The sequence below is a fragment of the Liolophura sinensis genome, chromosome 2 (assembly GCF_032854445.1).
Source record: "Liolophura sinensis isolate JHLJ2023 chromosome 2, CUHK_Ljap_v2, whole genome shotgun sequence".
Classification (NCBI taxonomy): domain Eukaryota; kingdom Metazoa; phylum Mollusca; class Polyplacophora; order Chitonida; family Chitonidae; genus Liolophura; species Liolophura sinensis.
The window spans coordinates 13,981,244-14,003,946 of record NC_088296.1 but is presented as its reverse complement, the minus strand read 5'-3'; the positions used below and the strand labels follow the sequence as shown (position 1 = coordinate 14,003,946).

The window sequence follows — 22,703 nt, the reverse complement described above, 5'->3', positions numbered from 1 at the left end:
AATGAGATGGTAGACAATGGAAAATAATTGACAAACAGTGTAACTAACAGGGTGACAACTAACTAACAGACAATGAAGAACAGGCGACAAATAATGGAATGGACATGGGGTGATACACATTGGAGAATAAAAAGCAAAGAATATAGTCGACTTTGCGTGATGGCTAGGTCAAGGATGTAACTGACAAACCGAGCTAGACAATAGATAATGAACAACACGGAATGCAGTTGGTATGGTGTGAGGAACAATGCAGAATAAAAAAAAGTAAAAGGACATAGAATGATAAATAATAAAAGATAGACGACAACGAAATTGGTCAAAACGAAGTGCTAGACAAGTTGACGATAACCTTCTGTAAACAACGGCGCTTCGCCATGCACAGTGCACATGTATAAGCCGCAGCAAGTCTAACCTGAGGTGGATTCGAACCTCGTTTAGGGCCAATCGCTTGCTGTGTACGACTAACCCAGCGAGCGGCATACCAGAAACTTCTACTCACGTACATTGTACCTACAGGTTGCAAACTATTTTTCTACGGCAGCATTGTTGGCTTTATTTTAAACGGCTGGTTTATTTATGTTGGGTAAGAGGTCTGCCCTCGCTATGGACGTGTATACACGGATCTCCCGCAATGTTCCTCGTATCTTCCGCCAATCCCTGGTTTATGACCATGTCGGTAGACTAGCTACCTGACCTGTTTCCTATGTTCTGCTCACTACTTATGTTAAAAGTGTCCTTTCTGTCTCCTATATTTACACAGGCTGGTGGTGTCTTTTTAAAAGCCTTAGCTCTCGAGCATGCATTGAACATACACCGACACTACGCCCATGCCTTCTATTCACATCTTTCTCGAGGTCCTTTACAGTCTCATTTTCTCAGTTATAGACCTGTTTATAAGCAGAGAAAGATAGCACGTCTAGGTCAGAGCAAACTAAATATAGCCTTTTTGACGACTGCATTCACCTTATAACTAGTCGAAATACTAGTCGTTAACAAGTTACGTATGCAATGTTTATATTTATCTACCTGTTGTCGGAAACCAAGAAGTTTGATGAGGTTTTCCTACCTTTAATCATTTGAAGGATCTGCCCGGTTTCTTTCTACTGTAATGCTCGTCCCTAACGTATAAGTGAAATATTCCTGAGCACGGCGTAAAACACCAATCAAATATGTACATAAATAATCAGTTTATACGTATATATTCGTAATCAATGTGGTCCTACATGGACAGTTCATAAAGTGTAAAAAAAAAAAAATTAAATAAAACAACGACAGAGGAAAAAAGGGCCGGTTAACTGTTGACTAACTGACTGATTCATTATTCTTGAACGCCATACTCAAAGTTTTTTCACTTACACAAAGGCAATTATTTTTATGGATGGAGGAAGCATCAGTGTTGGGAGTAAACTCTGAAGACGAGTGAAATCCAAACAAACCAACAAACAAACGTAAACCATCTTCTGTACATTTGATTTGATTTGTGTTTTACGCCATACTCAAAAATATTTCACTTATACGACAGCAGCCAGCATTATGGTGGGAGGAAACCGGAAAGAGCCCGGGTGGAAACTCACTACCAGATCTTCCAACGTATAGCCAGAGAGGAAGCCAGCATGAGCTGGACTTGAACTCACAGCGACCGCATTGGTGGGATACTCCTGGGTCCTTATCCCCTCGTCCACGGACCATTTTCTGTATAAAGTAACAGCATGAATGTCCACATGAAGAGTAAAAAGAAACCAAACCCACGAATAATTCTAAAAATGACTATTTATGTTTTAACGCAACACCATTGCAATCCTTTTGTATAAATGTGCACACTTATACAAATATATCAATTATACAACTCTTCAAAATTACTACAAATGACACTTTCCTCAGATACAAATTGCAATTATTATCACTCGTTCTCATTACACATTTTAATGCCACTGTACTCAGATAAGTTTAGTAAAGTTTTTTTATTTCTCACAGAATCTTGTTTATACATGTACTAATAGTGAATACTTATTAATAAATGTGAAGAATCCTAAGAAAGAAATTTTTCGGTTTAGATAAAATTAGATCCCAATAATTTAGATCCCAAACATTTTTTTAAATGAGCACTTATTCCCCTAAAAAAAAGAAAAAAAAAAGAAAAAAAGATCTGAGCTCGTATAGTGATTTTTTATTTGCTATTTTTCCTTATTATTTTGGGGTTTTGATACGTTTTAGGAAGTACTCAGACATCAGATAACCGCCACCGATAGTCTAACTGATACAAAAGAGAATGTTTTATCTCCTGGGCACGATATAATTTGAGAGGTAATCCGCAGATTTTTTTAAATTTTCTTATAATTATTTACAAGACATTCACAAGTAAATTATAGTTAATTCTCTTATACATCACATACTAAATAGATAACTCTTGGATTTATACAATAATCAAATCTTTGATGAACACATTCGTTTGTGGGAATCAATAAGGAAATACACCGTATGTGTCTGAGATTAAAATTGCTAACCAAATCAAAAATAACTGTTTACAAATAAATCATATTTTGACACTGAATTGTATACCGTCGATAGCATCAATAAGATTTCAAATTATTAATTAATTTGCAGAAAGATAACCTTTGGGGAAAAAAGAAATGGTATATTTTATCAATATAACATAATTAAAAAAAAAATGCACTGGCATTATAATTAAAAATCTTGATTTCTTTCTTTTGGATTATTTTATACAATAAACGAGATACCACACAATATTCAAACAAATGAGGAAAACAAAAGCCTAGGAAGGACAATGTCTGAAATAGAGGCAATTGGACTCGCTTGACTATATTGCATGTAGAGCACAGTTTGAAAGGTACATGTTGTATACACGCCTAGTTTCTCCATTTCCAAGCATTGAGAATTTAAGATTGCGCAATCCACGCACAAAAGGGAACCTAGAGTCACCCTAAATTGGAACTCAGCGGTGTAAAGTTTGTAGTTCATGTAATGCGAAATCTCGCTTCTCAACGTGAATTTAATTCAAAATGTTAGGGCTAACGCGTGCAAGTCTATCCTATAATCCTATAAACTGCAAATCTGGCTCTTAAGCAATTCACCTTAAATGACTGGTACAGCGTAGCTTATTCCTGCTGTTGCGACGACGATTTGTGGGAAATACCTTGCATTACAAGAGAACATTGGTACGTTCGGCTTGGGTGCTTGTCGCCAATGCTCGGGAAAAGGTACCTGATGATCATTGTTCTCTTGACCAATATAGAAGGACTTCGTCACAACACGTGCCCAAAAAACGTCATCGCATGAGTATAAGAAGGGACAAGAGACCAGAAGGAACAAGAGACCATGCACATTTATAGGCAAAAATTACTTTCGACGAGAATGGTTTCCTTTTTTGGGAAGTCTGGACTTACGACACCAAAAAATGATCAAATTAGCCCTTCCAAAGGTAAACCGCAAGGCTAAGGTTTCATGACGCCTCTCATAATTGTAATGAACCAGGAGTCATGGGTTGTGTCACAAATGGTGTCAAGTGTCTTTAATAGTGCCGTTGTCTATAATAGCAAAGCCGGATTGTGACAACGTGAATATGAATGATAACTAATACTAATGCAAGTAATTGTCATCGAGACTGACGGTATTTAGTGGTCACTTGTGCCTTTACCTCACGAAGTTTGGAAAATTGAATAAGCCGACACTGAAAGAAGCAAACACTGTCATATTGTATGAAATAGAAAGCCGGGTCATTCTGTCTGTGTGACATTTCCATTACATTGGGGCACTTGTCTTAGAAACCATAGGGGGACACTTGTGTTATAAAGTACAGGGGGACACTGGAGGCTTCCGTGGTTAGCGCGCTAGCGCAGCGTAATGAACCAGGAGCCTCTCACCAATGCAGTCGCTGTGAGTTCAAGTCCAGCTCATGCGGGCTTCCTCTCCGGCCGTATGTGGGGAGGTCTCCCAGCAACCTTCGGATGGTCGTGGGTTTACCCCGGGCTGTGCCTGGTTTTCTCCCACTATAATGCTGGCCGCCGTCTTATATGTGAAATATTCTTGAGTACGGTGTAAAACATCAAATAAATAAATAAACTACAAAATGATAGCGTCGATCATTCGACAAATGCAGTAATCAGCCCTAGTTTATGTTAAATTGCATTTCTGAACTGGGAACCCTGGCACCTTGCCGTGGTGCAAAGACGCCATGTGGTGTGGAACCATTTTTGGGAAACAGTTATTAGATATGACCAGGGAGAGATAAGAGAGGCTGAGAGTGAGCAAAATGTTGCTTATAACGACTAAAAATGATTAGGGGTAAAAGGAACACTTTACTACTCAACTTTATACAGGAAACTGTGCGTGAACAAACTTGCTGCTAATCGTTAAAACAGTACAAATAGATAACGTTTGTCAATTCATTAAGCTAACTGACGTTAGGTTTGGAGTAGCGGTGTCATAATAACCAGTGCGAGTATGGTATGTACCCAAGCAGCTAACTTAGTAAATAAGGGACACCAACGTTAAAAAAAAAACAAAAAAACAAAAAAAAAAAAACAAAGAAGACTCAGTCGATAAATCTCAAAAAGACCATAACAACATATATATGTATATATCTAAACAAAGCCCTCCGATTATATATACATATTATATACATATTATATAAAAAGAGCTGTTACGCTCTTTACATGACGAACATTCTCAACACAGGACGGTTTACTGTTCAACATAAATCATAAAGTAACATAAAAAACATACCCAAAGATTAAAAAGTGATCTTTCGGTGCGAGCGACACTGATTATATATTTAACCGCTTGGTAAATTTGTTATCTAAGAGTTAATACGCCAAAACATTATCTCTCTCCTAAGAGTATACATTTATTTATTGACTCATTTACCACCTAATCAAGACAATTTCATTTCTTTTCATGACGGCAGTCAGATTTGTGGCTGGAGGAAATCCAGAGTAGACTTGTGTCATGTATATGGTAAACTTTGATAAGCGAACGAATGAGAGCTGGTTCGAGCGTGCGACCTCATTGTCTAGAGGCCAATCGGCAGCGTACCAGAATTACCCTTAGGTGAATAAGTCAACAAGAGATCTCGTCCCGAACTCTTAAAATACTTAACGACATAGTGGTTATTGGCGCACATCATATAATTGTTACCCACACATGCATGCTTTCCAAACACTGGAAGTCCATAATGATCATGAAAAGACAAAAATCAGCGTTAGCAGCATTTTCTCTCCTTAAGAAACAGGGCAAGTCTCGTGGACATGAGGTACTACTTCTGACAAACCCACTATTTTGTAATAAATGCTAAAGCAAATGTAACAAAAGCACACGAAACAATTTCAGGCATTTGTGTTTATACCAACAGTACAAGGCTATGTCTTGTAAACAATCATCTACTCTTTTTTGCAGTTAGGTCATGTAACAGTTTTCCCTCAGAAATAATAATAATAATAAAAAAGAATGCATCTTTATATCATATGCATATGACCAGATCGAGCTAATGTAGAGATTTTGGTACGGTTAGGAATAGGCAATTTTTGTAAACTGCAATCTTCTTTTCAAAGACAAGTAGAAAATATGCCTATAGTTAAGATGATCTAAGCATTACAATATTAACAGGGAAATGGGAGCGAGACGCTTTTAAATCAGAATAAATATAATGAAACATTTACTGTTTCTGAATTTACTCTTAAATTGGATCATGCACGTGTATTTCCGGTGATAAGTAAAATTGTCTTTACAATTTTAACCAACTCGGATGTACCTCTACAAAACACTTACAACAACACCTGGAAGACAAAAATTCTGCTCGTCATTGTGGTAGGGACTATCGTGTTTTGATGCCATCTAGCTTTTTGATGAATAGGCCTATGTTTATATTTTTATCTTATAAATTCATTCCAAATGAAAACCCAAAGGTGCGAAAATGACGGCAAAATGCAGAAGATATGTTATTTGATTCCTGTATTTGTACATATTCCAGTTCGTACTGCTGAGATCGGCTTCTTGTTTTCTTCGGTTCTGTCCTCTCATAGACACATAAATAAGAACCAAATCTGCTTATAAAAACAATGTCATGCAAAGAAAACAATGTCATGACAAAGAACACAACGTCATTACACGGAAAACAATGACATAAGGAAAACAATTACATAAGGAAAACAATGTCATGACAAAAAAAAATTCTTGACAAAGACAACAATGATTTAAGGTTGAAAATATCATAACAAGAGAACAACGTCATAACAAGGTAACCAATGAAATATGGAAGAAAATGTTAGAACAAATAATACACACCCTAAAAAAAAACCTGATATTAAACTTAGACATGCTTAAATAACTGCCATAAACCAACTTATCAGGGTTACGAGAAACATAAGCATTTTCCATTGTAAAATACGTTCTGGAATAATTGGGAGTGACGTCTACTTCTGACATTCGACAACGTTGACAAAAAACACATACACACAAAATTTTTAATACCGAAAAATGATATTGTTATGGTCTGCAATAAATGTCCCAAATATAGAACACACCCAGCAGAAAAAAAAAATGATATCACTATGTACTACGCATTCCATTGTCTTCACTGCTGTTTACGTCATGCACAAGAACGTGCAAACCAAATGTGGATTTTTGATTCAAATAGGCATTGGCCACAACTTTGCCGGCCAATCATCCAGACCTTTATGCACATGTAGGTAGAGGAATTCAATGCAAACTGAACCCCGCTTAATTCAATTTGTATTATTTTGTATTCTAAAAAGTTAACACTTGTAAAACTTTTTTTTTTCTTGCAGACAGCAACCCAGTCTGAAACCTGGCTTGGGTGTTGAATATGTTGACGGAAATTTTTCTTGACAGGGCCTAGAATGTCTTCCGACAAAGGCGTCGCTTCAGAGGACGTCTGAAAACGTACAAGTACATATAAATACCCAACTTATGAACATATTTCCAAACCAAGTACGTCAACCTTCTTTATTTTCCACCCAAAAACAACATTTATTATAAAGAATAACAATTTACTGACCAAATACAATATTGCTTTTAGACAGCTGGCTATAAGAAGACTACACTCTGACTGTTGTGAATACTTTATATTATCTGAAGGTTTTTACATCGAACTAAAATCTTTTCTGCTTATGCCACACAATCTGTAAACAGGACCCCCAATGTATGGTGAAGTTGACACTTGTACCGTGTCATCCTGCACGACGGACAACACAGTCATTCTCTACTTGTTGGACAGCGCCCTTTCACTCTGCGATAAGCCTTTCCCTTTGTCATGACATAGACCTTGACTTAAGATTTGACCTTGACCCTCCGACTGACTTTGATCTAAAGTCGGTGGGTAACTTTCAGAAGACATTTGGTTCCGTTCAACACAATGACGTTCGGTAAAGTGACTGCCCTCTTGGCTTTGCTGTTGTCTTAGTTGAAATAAAGCTTGTCCCGGGCCAAGTTCTGTCGGACATTGGCCGTCCTTGACTTCCTGGGACTTAAAGCTGTAGGATATATCACTATCAGGCCAGTAACTGGACAACTGTTCGGAAGTTTGACTATAACCACCCGTAGGAACACTATCTGGTGCTGAATTCTGTGTTTGGCTAGGGGTTGCGGTGGTTGTTTGTTCAAGGAACGGTGCATGTCCCAGGAACTGCTTCCTGCCTGGGCCGCTGCCGGGGAGGCTATAGTCAGGTATGTTGCAGTGTATGTGTGATTGGTCTTGTTTTCGGGCATGAGGATTGGGTTTGTGGAGAAGATGATGGGGTTGACGCTCATGACCGGGTGGGATGTAAGGCTGGGAAATAGCTTCACGATTCGGTTGATGGTAGGTAGAGGTCTCGGCGGCAAACTGCTTCTCCATCATATAGATCCGAAGTTTCATCATAACGTCTTCCGTTGTCATGGGAGAAGTGAATCCGGGACTCGACTTAGCAGAGGAGGAAAGGCTGGAGGCTGAAAGCCAAACCAACAAAGGGGAGGTAATGCAGTGCCACAGCAAACAAAAACCAATCGTATGAACTGGGCCGGACGATTCATGGCAAGGATGGCAATGACAACACGTTCGCTTTTCACCAACTACATGACAAATGTAACCTTGTTCGCCCCTTAATTAAGCTCTCTTAACGTAACAAGCCATCACTGCTTTCCCTTGCGACGATCGTCAGACCCTCAGAGCTCGCCCGTCGTCATGCATTTTGGATACCATAGCAAAGCGAATGAAAGTTAGCCAGTACAGTAAAAATAGCTGTTCGTTCCCTTTTATTCCTAGAATATTCCAAACATCGATTTGTGCGTCACCAACAAGGTGACAGACTGTCTTCCAATTACAATCCTGGAATACCCTAGGAATTTCAGAAAAAGAATGCAAAACAATTCCCTTTCCCTTAGCACCAACACTTGACCAAGCTCTCCAAGGGACCAAACACTTACACCAGCCATACCAGTAAAACGATAATTTTGCAACTGGATCCCGCCTAATGGTGGCTTGGTTCCAAGCTGAATTTGCCCACAAATCGTAACCTCTCGGGCAGAAATAAAATGCTTTAGGTAGGAGAAGCGGCCCATTCATTTAAATACGCATACATAGCCAAGCACACTGCACGCATGGAACATGAGTACAAAGGTAAATTCGTGTGTCTGAGTCTCCAAATTACAGTCATATTTAACAACATTGGGTACAAAAGACAGATTAGAGTAAATATCTCAACGACAGTGGCAAAATGACGACGGGCTGCGTTCTCGTTTGTTACAAACAAAGCATGGCAACAGACATCCAGTATGCATTCTTTAGTAAATAAATCTTTCTCCCTTTGTACTGAAGCATTTGGTTAAAAAAAAAAAATAAAAAGAATGAATTTCTGTCTCAGAATGAATAAATCGTACTTGTGTTTTACAAAAGTATAATATAAGGTCTTTATGTGCTTCTGAAAAACTTGTTTTTTTTTTACACCCCAATCTTTAGGGAAACACACTAATAGTTATGGACAAATCTACCTACTGTGTTTCAGCTTAGAAACATCTCTTCTAGCAAATTTGATTGATCTGTTGCTCCGTTTATTATATTTTTAACTTGATTGGTGTTTGACACAATACTAAATCAGTTTTCAGTTATATGACATTGTTCGGGTTTAAGGGATGAGATGACTGGAGTGCTCTGAATGAACAATTGCCCTTCCTCAGGTGTGTGGCAATTGTTCAGACCAAAAGCTGCAGCCACGGTACAAAAATTCAAACATAACTCTTTGCACTGGTGGAATATGTTCTAGTGTGGAAATGATAAACCCTAATGGCAAATGGGATGATTATTCGAGGTATTAACCACAATTTTATCCACCATCATCTCTTAATGTTATATTACCATAGAAAATAATATTAGCATAAGCGCAGCTTCTTTCGTCAAACGTGGATTTTCAAGCGTAAGTCTAGAGTAATAATGAGCTGCATCATAACCTCACAAGAAGTATTCACTTCCGGTGTGTGGCCACAAGAGGTAAATGCAAGGTTGACAGGGTGCAAACGACGTGGCAAGAAAGGACACAATACAGCTACATGTTGCAAAAGCTAGGGTGAAGCCTCAGCATGGATGTGAAAATGGATATCTCGGCTCCCCTCTTTCAGCATAACTGTATGTGTAACAGGCAGTTCTGCCCTCAAAATCATGCGATACAACAAAAATGTGAATTCTGATAGGATGTGTGAATAATGAAAGTTTTCTTTAAGTTCATCAACGTATACAAATTGTGTATGTGCACAATGCGAACATTTGCTGAAACGATCGATATCAGTACTCAGCCTCTGAATCAAGATGGACAATCTCTCCTGGCACCAGAGTAGTTCACAACACAGTGACATTTGTCAATGTCCGAATTAACATCATCCTACCTGTTGGCAGTGCATCCCCATGGGGCGACCCTCCCTCGTGCGGTGACATGAGGTGGGACGGGGGTGTGGACGCAGGTGTCATGAACTTCACTGTGGTGATTCTCTCGAGGAAGTTGTCAAGTTGTCGAAGGGTAAGAGAGTTGTATAAGGTTTCCAAGGGTTGAATAGAGGGTACGTGCAGCTTGGTAAAAGCCTCTGAAAACAGTGAAGTAAGTGTGCTTGATCATTAAGACATGGACTGGCATCCAAAAGAAAGAACAAGTGTCTACACTCTAGGTTTTAACCATGCTAAACATAATGATCGTTTTTATTCTCCATTTTGGATCAAGCACTTGGTAAAGTTCCAGTTGGTGAATAATGTAATATGCCAAAATGAACATTTCCAAAAAATAATAACAAAAAACAACACAAATCGCATTTACACATACTACGAAAACCATAGTTATAGTACCATCGCATAATATGCCTAGTAATGGTTTTCACTGTGCAGGGAAATCTAAAAATGTACGACCAATTAATCTGTCTCAATTTCAATACAGATTCTTACTACGTATTCTAATGAAATTATTCGTCTTATACAATACAAATTTACCACCACCTATATGCATCGAGCACTCATGCTTTTAGAAGAGAAAGAGACAGTAAGTTTAAATTTGAATACATGTGCATATGGCTATAAGCAAGTTTTCCATTGAAATGCCATCATATCTTCTAAAAAATATACAAAACAGCAATGTTATTTACTTGTATAAAATCAAATACAAAACAGTTAATTTTGAGTATTACAACACACCTATATATTACCTATATATATAATTTGGGATAATGACGACTGACAAAAAATGGCACAGAATGCTCATCATTACAAATACACTGGAAAGCCAAAGTCATATCGCATCATTCAAACCAAAAAGTCAAACAATCACACAACTGTCAAGGCAAAATGACACGCCATACAGCATACAAACTGTAAACATAGAATACTCTTGAAACACGCCGTTTTTCTGGATCATCGCCGTTTGTCTGTATTTACCTTGGACGTTTTTACGGTAGATTTAACTTGTAACTAAGGCACGATTTCATTATACTTTGCTCTTATGAATTTAACCGAACCCAGAGTTACCATACTGGAAAAGATAACACGTTAGTCTTATGTTAAATACACATTAAATCTATATCTACGGACTACAGTATATGAATCTGGGATTAAATTCCTGCAAGATACTCTTTAATCAACCTGTGTTTAAGGCCAACTTCTAGAAAACATGCATTAACAAACTATAAATGCAATAAATGTCACTCTATCCTACCTGAACTAAAATCTACTATATGTATTAGCATGTTATTTCTGCATAAAGCAAGACATATAAAGCACACGCATTTAATTAGGTGAGTTAGCATGCTTTATAAAAAGCAGGTTACCCTGATTCCTCAACCTCTTCGCGAATATAAAAGAGCAACTTTCAGAGCAATTTTGGATTTTGGAGGCAAATCTATACTGGTTGGATTGGCCAGTTTCAGGGCTTCACAAAAAAGTACAATTTTATCAGTCGTCACAGAATAATGCCTTCCGAATATGCCTCAATAAACATCTTGTAAACATGTGAAAAGGTTGAAGAAATTACACTAGACTAGATCTGGTTGGTTAATAAGGAAATGCTTATAGCAAAAATATTGTCTGCTTTAGGGGAGCTTGCATGCAAGAGGTTTTGGGTCACTGTGAACAGTATTTCAGTGAAATGACGCTTCCATCACGCTAGGCTCCATGCTGAAATGTTTATATTGTGCTGCCTCAGAGGGACATGCTAATCCAGGACACCAGGTAAGACACCCAATCCAGTTGCAGTACACGGACACCACACAATGAAGAAATGGTACGGTTCCATACAGTAAGAGTGCGGAGAAGTGTTATGAAGACGTAGCTTTTGTTAAACTGTTCAAGAAGTGCCAAAGTTATGCGGACTGACAATTTCCCCAACAATACACACACTGGTCATTTTGTGTGCATATTATGTGCTTTTGCATTAGAAATTGTTAACCTATAAAGACAATGTATACAGAGTTAAATATAAAATGTCACTGATCCAAATTTCTCATTATTCATCATTTTAGTGTTTTTCTAATCCTTCTTTTAAATACTGTATGAAATCAATGCCCGAATCAAAAAATCAAAAATGATTTATGAAATGTATTTAATCTAAACCCTGCTTGTGAATTTTGGACGTAGTTATTTTGTGAAGAGTTTGTTGACATCAATTGTTCAAAACTTCAAGCAGCTTTCATCTCCAAATGTTATCTGAATGCCAAAAGTAATAATATAACATGCAAAATCTCAATGCTTTTGAATTCTCAAAACATTATTTAGTCATTGTTTACACTGTAAATACACTGTCCAAAAACTACTTAAAATGTGCAAAACCTGTGATCCTAGAGACATTTCATGCATCTTTACAACACAAAGGTGATCATGTGATTATGGAACTAGTGCAAAACCATCCCATAGGCCCAGAATGAAAAAAACCTGAAGCAACTAGTGTATCGCAAATACTGAAAGATTAATGGAGTATCATGGGATAGTCAGGTGATATGACCGTCATACCATGAAACAATACCAACTGATACATGTACAGGGTGTATTCACGAGTGAAAGCTAAAACTCCCGATTGGTGCATGCAGAAAACTGCATGCAGAAAACTACATGTACACAACAACTCATGATTCCAGACTGATTGGTGGGTAACACTACATGACGGACAATGATGTGATCAACACACAGTTCAGTTACTTGGCAGGCGGAGGAGATGGATGGTAACATACCGTCGTTCTTGGAGGGATTTAAGGATTCCAGGTTAGGGGCACTATTGGAGCCCAAAAGCACACGGTTTCCAAACAGACCTGTTTTTAGGGATAAGAGAGGTTCGGCATACATACATCCATATGTACTTATATAAGTAGAATTAATACTCGTGTTGTCTAAAGAAAGTTAAAACGGTAGGACATTTATAACACGATTTAGACACGTGCATGTATCTTGTTGACTTCCTAATAATCAAAGTTCAGGTTGTGTTCGTAATATGGTTTTACAAACGGCCAAAATAAAACAAAACCAGTGCGAGCGCACATATCAATGCCCCTGCTACATGCAAATTCAAATAACCACACTGCAATGGAACAGTACCATTTGTACGTTTCACGGAATCGAGACAGCAAAAGGAAATAAGTTCATGTCTGAAAGTTTTTTAACAACAGCATCTTACTTCAGCACCATGAGAAAACTGGTGGGGTTTCCCCAGCCTCTAGTTTACTGTATCTTCCCATCACCTCGATGGCATTAAACCTTTGACATCGCTAACATGGCACATTTTAAGGTGGTCTTACACACAGTTTACTGGAGATGACCCATAGTACACGCACAATGAATACTTTCAGTGAGATTCCAGTATTTGTCCTTGTTCAGTACTTGTCCTTGTTCAGTACCTGTCCTTGTTCACTACTTGTTCCATGTCTCCACTATGTGTAAGTAAAGTGAGATTTTAGTACTCGTCCTTGTTCAGTAATTGTCCTTGTTCACTACTTGTCCATGTTCACCACTTGTTCCATGTCTCCACTATGAGTATGTTAAAGGACAGGGGACGTTTAAATGAAACTGATGATGAATTCTGCCACCATATTAGCATAGTAACATTGTGAAATGGGCGTTTGGTTGCCGACAGCCATTTTAGCGCATACACATGGTTAATGACGACAGCCACAATTTTCCAATATACGCCTCAAATCTGCCAGTTAAGTAAAAGTACGTACATTTAAATACATAGCCGCACATAATATCGTTTATAGCCAGGTTGTAAGTCTTTTATTCTTCTTGTTTTGTTTATTCTACCTTGTGCATGATACTGTAGGCTGTAAATTTACCGTTCTCAGCACAGTGAGGAACTTGTATGGCAATGAGCATGAGAGATGCACACGGCTAGGCAGCAGGTATAGAATTTTAGAAATGGAATTATTTCAACTGATTTCTGTACAGTATAATAGCAAAGACAATCTTTTCCACCCGAATACCAGAAGATGTTCTAATCTTCCCAGCATGTGGCAGTCCAAAGCTTCATTAAAACACTGATTTTTATAACAAGCAGAATAAACACATTCCACTGGCAAAGAATAAACTACAAGTACATGTACAATGCATATTAATCTCCATCTTGGGATCTCCTCTGTTCTCATGACATGTTATTGTGCTCTACAGGTGCATGCCAGCACATTGAATTTGTACACCTCTGGACTTGGTTAGCCAAGCTGTACAGAGTGCTGTATTCTAAACCTTAGCATGACCAATGGTCAACATGGATTTCCCTTCAAAATTTCACATATTAATATTCCAGCTCGCTCACATAGATTTTTCCACTTATTCTCTCAGAAGAATTGCATAATGCCCTAAATCTATTGCTTTCTCTCTGAGCCACATGTCTGCACAGACTCCTTCAGCATTATATATTAGGCCTTCATAAAATATACCTAAGAATTTATTTTTGTATTTATTTGATTGGTGTTTTACGCTATACTCAAGAATATTTCACTTATACAACGGCGACCAGCATTATGGTGGGTGGAAACCCAGCAAAGCCGGGGAGGGGGGGGGGGGGGGGGGAACCCACAACCATCTGCAGGTTGCTGCAGACCTTCCCAGGTACGGCCGGAGAGGAAGCCAGCATGAGACTGACTTGAACTCACAGCGACCACATTGGTGACAGACTCCTGGGTCATTCCGTTGCACTAGCACGCTTACCAACTGAGCCACGGATGCCCCTTCCTGAGGATTGCTTGAACACAATCAAACAAATACTCAGTTCCACCCATACATAGAAGTACATGGATACAAGAGCTTGATAAACTAATTTCAGTTTGAGCAAAGGCAAAAAAAAAAAAAAGGTGTGAAGTGAACATCCATGATTCCTTTCTGCATAATCCCTACACGTGATTTGATGATGTGATAATCCACTTACCACAACAGTTTACATGTAGTTCAGATGAGACTAGAGGGGTATATTGGTATGCCTTTCATGTAAGAGGACATGAATTTTCGTGTATTTTACATGTACCTGCTGGACAGGGAGACATGTGCATGTTACACACCTTGCTCTACAACTGTTTCTCCCTCACAGGCCTATGCCTCAAAACTTTCTGCCTCTGGTAAGTCTACTGTATCATATATCTATAGGCAAAAATTAATAGCTTTCTATTTATCTCAAACTAGTTTATATAGATGTATCATGTTTAGCTAAAGCACAAAACTTTCTGTCTCCGACTGGTTTATCGTGCGTATAACAAAGACTTTCTGCCTGTCTCTAACTAGCCTATTATGTCTATAGTACAAACCTTTGTCCATCTCTTACTGGCCTATCAGATCTACAGCACAAAACTTTCTGTCTCTCTCTGACCAGCCCATCATGTCTACAGCATAAAATTCTCCTTGTCTTTGCCTAGCATATCACAAAACCTTCTGACTCTCCTCCAACTAGCTAATGTTCATAGCACAGAACTTTGTCTTTCTCTGACTAGCCTATCAGGTCTATAACAAAAACTTTCCCGTCTCTGACTGACCTACATGTATCATGTCTAAAGCACAAAAGTTTCTGCCTGTCCACAGGACTAGTCTATCAGGTCTATAGCAGAAACATTGCTGTCTCTCTCAGACTGGTCTACGTGAAACAACACTTTGCAAGTGTGTATGTACAACCATCTGACTGAAGGCAGACGTTCCCACTCTGACGTTCTATAAACTGATAATTGCCACTGACTAAGTGTGAAGTAACACCTAGACATGTACTCTCAACTTGTCGGCCACTGTTTCAGTCAAATGTAAGCTCTTGTTTAAAATACAATTTGAGATTTGAAGTTAGTTCATTCACTCACCTGTCAACTGAAAAACCATTCACTGATCCCTCATGGTTTGGTTTCTCCAACAAAGAAGGGGTTACTGAATGGACATTTCTGGGGGGCCCATCTTACGATATGTCACCATGGTAAATAAGCTTGGCAGCAGGTTGCACCAACTTTGTAAGACAGGCCCTATGAAGGAGGTCTTACTTCAGATTTTATCAGTGACAATTCAGCCACGGCCACTACAAGTAAATCTCACTTTTAGTGAGATGAGCAAACTTCTGTCTCTCTCACCTAAACATATATGTACTACACGTCATACTCTGTGTCCCTTTTTTGTCTTGTTGACTCTATACTATGCCAACTGCATGTGATCTTACCTCTAAATGTCTCTCCTGTACCAATGAAGTCTGGCACTGTGAAAATGTTGGCAAATGAATGACGATGCTTCTGCTTCGGGTCCACCAGAGGGAGCTGTACTGTTAGATAATGACGCTCCACCATCGGCACTAGAAAATGTGAAAGACAACCAGACAAATATACATTTCTGAACAGCAGCAATGTTAATGGTTAATGAGATAACTAATTTTAACGTAATATTTAGATATACGAAAAACTAATTTTTGTGTCTTGGAAGCTTGTGAGATTATATTATTACATGTAGAACGTACCTGGATGTTCATCTAACAGAAGAAGTGTACACATGTGCTTACCTCCACCAGATTATGAGTTTACCTACAGGATACATAGCACAGTTGTTCAAAATTGTTTTAAGACTTAATACCAAATTAAACTGTAAGCCAAGCCTTCAGACTAAAAGAAAAATCCTAAAACAATTGCATAACAGTACACTGAAGATGAACCAAATTTGCAGCTGATGTTAAACTTTGATTTTGGACAACTGCATTGGGTGCGGAGATTGGCTAAATTTTTAGATATAAAATATGAGTTAATACAATTAATAGCTAATACACTTCTGAACAACTGGGACCACTTTTTCATGTGAATATCATTACTGAGCAACTGGCACTAGTTTTTTATGTGAACATCATTACTGAACAACTGGGACCAGCTTTATTATGTGAACATCATTACTGAACAACTGGGACCAGGTTTTTATGTGAAAACCATTACCGAACAACTGGGACCAGATTTTTATGTGAACAACATTACCGAACAACTGGGACCTGGTTTTTATGTGAACATCATTACTGAACAACTGGGACCAGGTTTTTATGTGAACATCATTACTGAACAACTGGGGCCAGGTTTTTATGTGAACATCTTGAAACATTGTGTGAATTCAAGATACTACAATGCACACACTTCACAGTTCAATTAATTTCAAAACACTAATGAAGATAACCCAACCAAGCACTACAGGTACCAGGGCATGTGGAAGCACAGAGGGACAGCTATAGTTCATGACACACCCCCACAAAGCTGGACACAAACTGGATGGCCAATTCATTTCACTGAACCCTGCTTTTCAAATGCAGAATGTGTGATGAATGAGTGTTACGTGTGTCTTCATAAAAAAGGATCTTTTTATAGCCACTGAAATAAAATCAATAAATTATCAACCAATTTGTTTTTTAAAAAAATGCTATTTTCATTGCAATATGTAACACATGTGTATTGGATGTAGACTAAATTGAGAGTGTTTTGGTTCAGTTCACAGACAGTCAGTGTTAAATTTGATACCACAAGAAATCAAACATCCAATGAAAACATGCCAGACATTCAAGAGACTGTGACTCGCATACATTCCACACTACAAGACCGGTACAAGGTGAGTGTACTGTTATCAGATATATTTGTTCAACACAAGCAATTTTGGGCCAAATTGTTTGAACATAAACATTTAACTTGAGTTTTCTTGAACGTTTGCTGTGATGTGACACTATTGTCTCAGCAGTGGTGCCTTCGTTTGGTGTAAAGTACAGCACAAACACATGGCTCTAAAACATTCCCACTGAGCTATCTGGGAAGACCATACAACTTTCTTTGTTTGTTGTGACACCAAACTGAGTACTGCACTAATCTTTGCCAGGGACTAACTGTCATCAGGCACCAACTACGATGCAAACGTATACAGAACCTGTATGTCACGGCAGAGTGACAACAAAAACACAGTTAGTAATTTGCGGCTGTCACAGCACAAAACAAATACAAACTATTTTCTCATTACTTGTGATAGTGCACCAACTTTAGTTGTTTCAGTTAACTGCTTTGCTATCTGAAATTGTTGTCTACCACTTCTGGAGCGTGTATGGATACAATGTAAGAGTGTAAACTCTATCGTCATGTTATAGACGACCTTTGTAACATTATGGCCAGTGAAAAAAAAATCTGTGCCAGAGGTCACACATATTATTAAGCAATGCATTGAGGGTGGGATCTGCTCCATTACTGCACCAGGTCAAAAATAATGATTCCCCATCCCCATGGTCAGTGTCACTGTTCATAATCTTATACGCCCAGTGTCTGCGCATGTAGTAACCTGTATACAGTACAATTGACTGGACTCCAATTTGCTAAAAGTTCTAATGCTGTTGCATTAAAACTTCATGTAATACTGTCATGAAAGATCAACCACGCTACGTATTATTTTTAACTTGGCCAAGAAAAAATGCCGCTCAGCTGGCAAAAAACAGCATTAATTGACTGTAATTGTGATTAACCATTTATTTATTTGAAATGATACGGCACGATTCTTGAAAAACAATCGATAGTTGTTACATCACTACAAACAAATTTAAGTAGCTTGGCACCTTGTCGATTCTTTTTCAAAAATCAAATGTTGCTCGTCATTTCTCCTCTAAATATTAGGCCAGCCAGGTTAGTAATAATGAATGCCACACTTCACAAATTCAACATCATCAATTTTTGTTGAAACAAAATGCTTTCAGCTGAATGCATATATAAAGTTAGTTTTCAGAGAGAAACATTTTGTCAAAATCACAAGAACTACATTAGAGTACATTTAAGCACAAGAAACTCAGATATTTCCAAACACACACTGGAACATTTCAGGCAGTGACTGCAAGGGGAGATAATTGTGTTGAACCCAAGAAAAACCGAATACAAACACGACGTTGGCACTTCAAGCAGCGAAGACGAACGCTGACATCTGTTCGAGTGAAACTCTTTCAGTTTGTTTGGTGAAGGTGGCAAAGATAAAAGTCGCGGACGACCTGTTATATGCCAATCAAAACATAGATGTTAGACAGAAACACTCAAAGCTGTTTAATAATAGTATAGGCTGTTAAAGAAACATTAATGAAGGTATAAAAAGAAAAACTGGAAGAAAGTCAAATGGCCAAGCCAAATGGGATATCATACAGTCAAGGGTTGAGCAATTTTAACATTTTAAGTCAAATATAATTTTTCCATTTTTTCTAGATTCAGAATCTTTAAAACTTCCAAACTATCGTCAAAGTGTTTGTATTATTCCTAGAAAATCCACAGTAAATGATTGATTAGTATAATAGAATGAGACAGATCTGTTTCAAAAAAAAAAAATTCTGTGTGCCTTAGAAATCATTTTGACAATCTATACAGTAAGCTTTTTGGTGAAAGAAAATAATACCAAATGTGGCACCAGCCTTCAGTTTGGTGTTCTGTAGTTCACCATCAGCTTACCGTCCTTTTTTTTAAGAAATACCAGAAATAACATACTAAAGATTTCAAAATACTGAGTTCCAAAATGAAAACTTTGTTTCTTCTTGAAGTTAATAACTTTTCTACCTACTGTACTTCTAAAACTAGAAGTGAGGTGAAGCTCTGGATCTGATATACAAGTAAAAAGTGAAATCAATTACAGGTAAAAAGTAAAATGTAAATCAATTACAAGTAAAACGTAAAATGTAAATCAATTACAAGTAAAATGTAAATCATCAGTACTACCTGTAATGTAACTCTGTCGCAAAACAACCTCAAAAGAGGTACAAAGCAGGAGTAGCATTTGTGCCTTACAAGCAATGGAAAAGCATTTTCAATAGTTTTTCTTTTCCTCCAAATTCTGATCATATGTGGTTACAATCTACATGGTTTTACACTGTACATGTGTATTTTCATTCACACGATCCTGATATTCATATCTGATCTGGAGATGATGAAACTTATACTGTGTGTTGACAATTACAAATTATCCAAACTTTATTCTTCAAAAACTATTTAAAAAAGAGAAAAAAAAAATGATGGAAAACTGAAAATTTTACTCGTTGATTATTATGCTGTGTGAAATAGACCCCAGAAGATGATGTGTGGACATCAAAGAGTGAATAAAAAGAAACAAAGCTCTGGTTTCCAAACAAAGAATAGTATATAGTTTGACAACAAACTGTATGAGATAAAGGCTTCTTTTAAGTCATTCTAATTGCATGATGTAGAGATGAGAACATAGTACAATTAAAGCCTTTCACATGCACCTACATTTAATATGCATACTGAAGGCATATATTTGCTACTTAACAGCTGTTTAATGCTTGTCTCATTTAAAAACTTTTCTCTTAGTGTGTGACATACGCAAATTATATGTTGTGGGAAAAAAAAAAAAAAACAGTTAACATGGTTTAAGTGCTATAAATTGATACACTATCAGGTTTACTGCATGGTTATGATTTGGTACATATGCAGTTAAAATTACCAGAGGTTTCTACCGTTGATGAAGCCAGTATGAGCTGGACTTGAAGATATGTACTGGCGTCTATATGTTAGCTAATATGTATAGTATATTGTAATTAATGACATTAGTCTATAAAGCAAACAAATTTACCACTTTATTGCTCACATGCATGATTTTTAAAAAAAAAAAATATTTACTACATATCTAATTATTAAGGTGCTTTGTCATTTCAGCCTGTGTGTGTAACAATCAGCAGTGCCGACACTAATGTAAATAACAAAACAGCTACAAGAAAACGGAAAAATTAAGATCCGTGCAGTGTATTTAAATATTCAAAATTTACAAAGTGAACAAAAACTGACAGATAATAATAAACAACTAACTCTTGAAAAAAAAAAAAAACAAAAGAAACTGAGGGGATGTGTTTATTCTGTGTACACAAGTGTGAAAATGTTACATTAAGTTCTATATCAGCCTTTTAGCCTATATACACCAGATGTACAAAGTTACAGGTTTAAATTCTCTGCAGTGGGGTAATGCTTCGTCCTTTCATCCCTTTCCTTGACACCACTCCAAAGTTTTGGTGTATTCAATCGCAATAAAAATGTTCACAGTCACATGTGTTTTTTTTTTATGGCATTTTTCTTCAAATGTGTTAAAAGAGAGATTTAAAGAAATATTTCGAAAAATGTTGAAGAAATCATATTTCACGTCATGTGTAGTATGTAAATAGTATTTTGTCAAATCTGCCAGATATACAAATAAGACAATCTCAAAAATAAAAAAAAAAATTCAAAGTTTTAAGATATTAAAACTGCAATAAGTGATAATTATGGGGAAGATCACTCTACTTATATATTACAAATTTTCCAGATATTTCAGAACATGCAATTTGGCAGATGAAAATTCCACCAGGGAATAGACTCTGTCACAGGCCAAGAGGTTGAATTGATACACTGTTGACCTGATGGGTACACAAGGTGAACACTGCCCCACCACAGTAAAAGAAGCCGTTACCGCCCTTCATCCCTTGGCCCCACCCCAACAAAACTTAACACAAACTTACTCTCTGGCTGAACATCTATACACATCAAAGAGAAAACAAAACAGGCAATAATTAAACAGACGGTGGCGGAAAATGAAAGTGAAATTAGTTTTATATGAAATTCAATGTTCATGTAAGAGTGACTGATCTGCAGCCCTACAAGCCTGTCTTTTCATATGAAAATTAGGTACACGTGTACCATTCAAAAAAAAAAAAAAAAAAAAAAAAAAGAAGGAGGGGGGTATTCAAATTTGGGCTGATAGTTCTTGAAAATTTTCTTGTAGAAATGTAAAATGTGTAAGGAATGATGCAAGTAAACTGTTTACATATCATGATAACTGTTCAAGTACGCAATTACCATGAATATGAATGAATAAGGAATGCAAGTAAACTGTTTACATATAGTGCTAACCGTCGAAGCACACCATTACCAAGAATGTGAGTGAAAAAAGAATGCAAGTAAACTGTTTACATATCAGGATCACTGTCCAAGCGCACCATTACCATGAATGTGAGTGGATAAAGAATGCAAGTAAACTGTTTACATATCATGATAACTGTTCAAGTGCACTATTACCATGAATGCGAGTGAATAAAGAATGCAAGTAAACTGTTTACATATCAGGATCACTGTCCAAGTGCACTATTACCATGAATGCGAGTGAATAAAGAATGCAAGTAAACTGTTTACATACCATGATAACTGTTCAAGTACACAATTACCATGAATGCGAGTGAATAAGGAATGCCAGTAAACTGTTTACATATCAGGATCACTGTCCAAGTGCACCATTACCATGAATGTGAGTGAATAAAGAATGCAAGTAAACTGTTTAAATATCAGAATCACTGTCCAAGTGCACCATTACCATGAATGTGAGTGAATAAAGAATGCATGTAAACTGTTTACATATCATGATAACTGTTCAAGTACACAATTACCATGAATACGGGTGAATAAAGAATGCAAGTAAACTGTTTACATATCATGATAACTGTTCAAGTACACAATTACCATGAATACGAGTGAATAAAGAATGCAAGTAAACTGTTTACATATCATGATAACTGTTCAAGTACACAATTACCATGAATGCGAGTGAATAAGGAATGCAAGTAAACTGTTTACATATCATGATAACTGTTCAAGTACACAATTACCATGAATGCGAGTGATTAAGGAATGCAAGTAAACTGTTCTCCATGTCATGATAATCGTCAGAACACGCCAGTCAATACCAAGACTTCTTGCATGAAATG

General features: G+C 37.3%; 1 protein-coding gene across 1 annotated transcript in view; it reads right to left on the bottom strand.

Annotated features, from left to right (window-relative positions):
- Positions 1-4,754: 4,754 nt before the first annotated feature.
- LOC135462867 (inositol hexakisphosphate and diphosphoinositol-pentakisphosphate kinase 2-like) overlaps positions 4,755-22,703 on the bottom strand; it is a 73,629-nt gene continuing 55,680 nt past the window's right edge. The window contains 6 exon segments of the mRNA XM_064740156.1: positions 4,755-7,962; positions 9,892-10,086; positions 12,709-12,786; positions 16,149-16,277; positions 18,861-18,965; positions 21,465-21,479. Of these exon segments, the coding sequence (XP_064596226.1) occupies positions 7,238-7,962; positions 9,892-10,086; positions 12,709-12,786; positions 16,149-16,277; positions 18,861-18,965; positions 21,465-21,479 (1,247 nt within the window). The 3' untranslated portion in view covers positions 4,755-7,237.